The sequence below is a fragment of the Panthera leo genome, chromosome D2 (assembly GCF_018350215.1).
Source record: "Panthera leo isolate Ple1 chromosome D2, P.leo_Ple1_pat1.1, whole genome shotgun sequence".
In the NCBI taxonomy this organism is placed as follows: domain Eukaryota; kingdom Metazoa; phylum Chordata; class Mammalia; order Carnivora; family Felidae; genus Panthera; species Panthera leo.
In genome coordinates this window covers 87,111,114-87,114,551 of record NC_056689.1, presented here as the reverse complement: position 1 = coordinate 87,114,551, position 3,438 = coordinate 87,111,114, and the positions used below count along the sequence as shown (strand labels likewise).

Sequence of the window (3,438 nt, the reverse complement as noted above, 5' to 3'; positions counted from 1 at the left end):
ACGTCACAAAAGCACAGGCTTCACGAGCATCATTAGCTACAGATGACCGAGTGGACGAGTCGGAGAGAGGCAGTATACTTTTACTCTGGCCCTGGGCCCACGGGGCGTCTGGGAACCCCACCTTCCCACTGTTGGGAGATGTCTCCTCAACCCCCTGGGCAGGTGCTTACCGGTACTGTGGGCACAGGGTCACTGCAGAGGATAAACACCCTGGACGTGGCGTCCCTTGGCCTGCTGAGTATGGGTGCCACCAGCAGCACCTCCCGAGCACCTGCTCCCGTCGGGCCCCGGACACACGGGCTCCGCACATACTCATCAGGGCCCCATGGGATTGCGCACGCGCAGTCTCCATTCGTAGACAAAGACACAGAGTCGTTATGTGACTTGCCCAAGTCACGCCGGCAGAGGGTTGGATTCGGAGCCTGCGCTTGCTGCTCTGAGAATATGTAATGATGGGCTGTCGCGTCAGACCAGGCCTCCCACAGAGGTCCCAGACCCCGAGGACCTCACACCACTGAGCCACTCAGAGGCCGAACCGAGCCCCCCTCCCTTTGACACGGGTGCGTCCCACAGTGCAGACCCCAGGAGGAGGTGAGCCCTGAGGGGGGTGCTCTGAGGCAAACCCACACGCTGACTCCAAACGAGAGTCTGTGTGCCACCAATGAGGGCAGACTCAGGAAGCCACATGTGTTAGCAGTGGGGAAAAACCCAAGGGCAGACAGCCCACCCCTCACTGACAAGACAGCTCTCAGTGCCCCGGGACCCAGACCGGGCTGGGGGCTCACGGGCTGGTCCAGCGCCCAGTACTGGTGGGCAGCGGCTATGTGCCAGGGCACATAGTGCTTCCCCGGGCGCCGTGTCCTCATTTCGCTTCCACAATCTGTGTCTGGACCCCGGGGGCACCCCCAAGCCTGTGACAGGGGCGGAGACCCCCTGAGGCCGGGATGGGAGGGCCCCTCCCACACTGTCAAGCACCCTTCCCGAGCCCCCTGCCTCCCAAGAGCCCCCGCCCACACTGGGACATCAGGATGCTGTTTCCAGCCCGTGCAGAGAGCGATGCTGAGCGCTGGCTCCCACAGACGGGGCAGTCCGATGGCCCGGTCCCACTGTGTGGGCTCGGAGGGTTCACTTCCGCTGCACCGACCTCCGCAGAGCCTCCCTGACGTCCTTGTTCCTCAGGGTGTATATGAAGGGGTTCAGCACGGGAGTGACAACGGTGTTCAGCACCGTGACGGCCTTGGTCAGGTCCAGCGAGCTCTCCACCGAGGTCCTCACATGCAGGAAGATGGTGGAGCCTACCAGATGAGGACCACGGTGAGATGGGAGGAGCAGGTGGAGAAGGCTCTGTGCCGGCCCCGGGCCGAGGGGATCCTGATGATGGTGGCAACGATGTAGGCGTAGGAGAGCAGCGTGACAAAGCAGGAGCCCAGGATGACACAGAAGGCAATGCCGAAGGCCGCCAGCTCCACACCCCGCGTGTCGCTGCAGGACAGCACGATCCAGGGCGCGATGTCACAGAAGAAGTGGTTGATGACGTGGGAGCGGCAGAAGGAGAGGCGAGCAATGAGGGCAGCGGGCACGGTGATGGCGGAGAAGCCGCACAGCCAGGAGCCCAGAGCGAGGCGGGCGGAGAGCCCAGGCGTCATGGTGCTGCCGTAGCGCAGCGGCAGGCAGATGGCCGGGTAGCGGTCGTAAGCCATCGCGGCCAGCAGGAAGTACTCGGTGCAGCCCAGCGAGAAGACAAAGTACATCTGCGCCGCGCAGCCGGCCAAGGAGATGGCTCCACTGTGCGAGGCGAACGTGGCCAGGGCCTTGGGCACACAGGCCGTGGTGAACCAGATCTCCAGGAAGGAGAGGTTGCAGAGGAAGAAGTACATGGGCGTCTGGAGGCGCCGGTGCGCCCCGACCAGGGAGATGATGGCCAGGTTCCCGGCCACCGTGAGCACATACGCGACCAGGAAGAGGAGGAAGAGCCAGGTCTGCAGGCCCCGTGGCCCCGGGAAGCCCAGTAGGACGAATGTGGAGAGGTTCTGGCTGCGGCCCCAGGCCATGAAGGCGGCCCGGACACGGACCACCCTCGCCAGTACGAGGGACCTCCTACCCCAAGCCCTCACTGAGGCCTAGGAACGGAGGGGCCCGGCCCGTTCCCCTCTCCCTGGGGTCCACTCACCTCGTCTCTAATCCCAGTGTTCCAGCCAGGCCTGGTGTCCCTGTGGGAGCCCGTGGACCACGGATGACCGTGGACCTCGCCCTCTTGGGGGGAAGCCGCTCAGGAGACTGGACCCAGGTTATCAGTTGCTTGCCACCTAGGGAGGGGGAACATCTCCTCATTCTAGACTCCTTGTCACCTTGTGGGAGGGGTCCTTATTCTAGACTCAAGAGGCCAGGGAAAGGACAGGAATTGTCACGTTTTCACAAATGAAATTGCGTTCGGCTTAATTTTTAGCATTTTCATCCGACAAACCAGATTGATTCCTAGGAAAACATTCTTACCTCTGTGCCCAGTAAAGCCCCCCACACACACCCAGCACAACAACGGTCAGAGGAAGCCCATGGGGACCCTGCTCTCCTTGCCTGGGGCTGTCACCCTGGATTATTCGTTAGCTGGGAACCCGGCAGCCAGGAGGCCCTGACGTGTGGAATTGCAAACAGCTCCATCACCAGCGCCCCCTCCTGGCAAGAAGCTGCAGGTGGCACTGTTGGGGGGGGGGGGGTGGAACCTGCTGGAGGGGAGGGGGCACCTGAGGGTGGCTGCCTGCATGAGAGAGTGAGGGGCTGCGGCACCAGTGAGGAGGGGGTTTAATGGGAACTGAGCTCGGCACCACCCCCAACCCCTCTCAACAGGGCTGGACTCTGCCCAGCCGGCTGCTCTGGGCCCACAGCACCCAGTGAGTGTCCGAGGGGGCAGCTGGGCAGAGGCAAGAAGTGACCGCACAAGCATGGAGCCCAGAGCAAGGCTTCTCCCCGACAGTGTCCAGACCCTGGGTCCACCCCGGGAGGACTGCACTCAGGAGTCACAGCGACCCCTGCAGTTTTCTGCCTGCGCCCCTCCTACCCCCTGCCATGCACAGGTGCACACACCACCCACACAGAATCTCACACCTGTGCACACCACACACACACACACACGCATGGGCCTGTGCTCACACGTGTGTGCACACTCACTACCTGAACCAGCCCCTGGAACAGTCACCCTGGCTCCTGATGGGCTGGGGGTCCCTTGGCTGCGTCCCCTCCCCAGACCCACAGTGCAGTCAGCAAAGCTACCCCCAACAGTGCCAATCGGTAACAAAGTGACCAAGCTCCAGCCACAGCCACAGGACACCTGGTCGGGCTGTAGCCCCCGCCTTTTGCAGCCATGCAGCTGTGTGGTGAACGTTCGGGCAAAAGCCAACCCCAGCAGACAGGCCAGTCCCCTCCCCACCCTCAGGTCCCAGG

The 3,438-nt window shown here is 62.9% G+C and overlaps 1 protein-coding gene across 1 annotated transcript; it reads right to left on the bottom strand.

Moving 5' to 3' along the window:
- Positions 1–1,125: 1,125 nt before the first annotated feature.
- Positions 1,126–2,051, bottom strand: LOC122201634 (olfactory receptor 287-like). The gene is given in 2 exon segments (XM_042907436.1): positions 1,126–1,298; positions 1,301–2,051. Coding segments are annotated over 2 exon segments (924 nt in total).
- Positions 2,052–3,438: the final 1,387 nt, after the last annotated feature.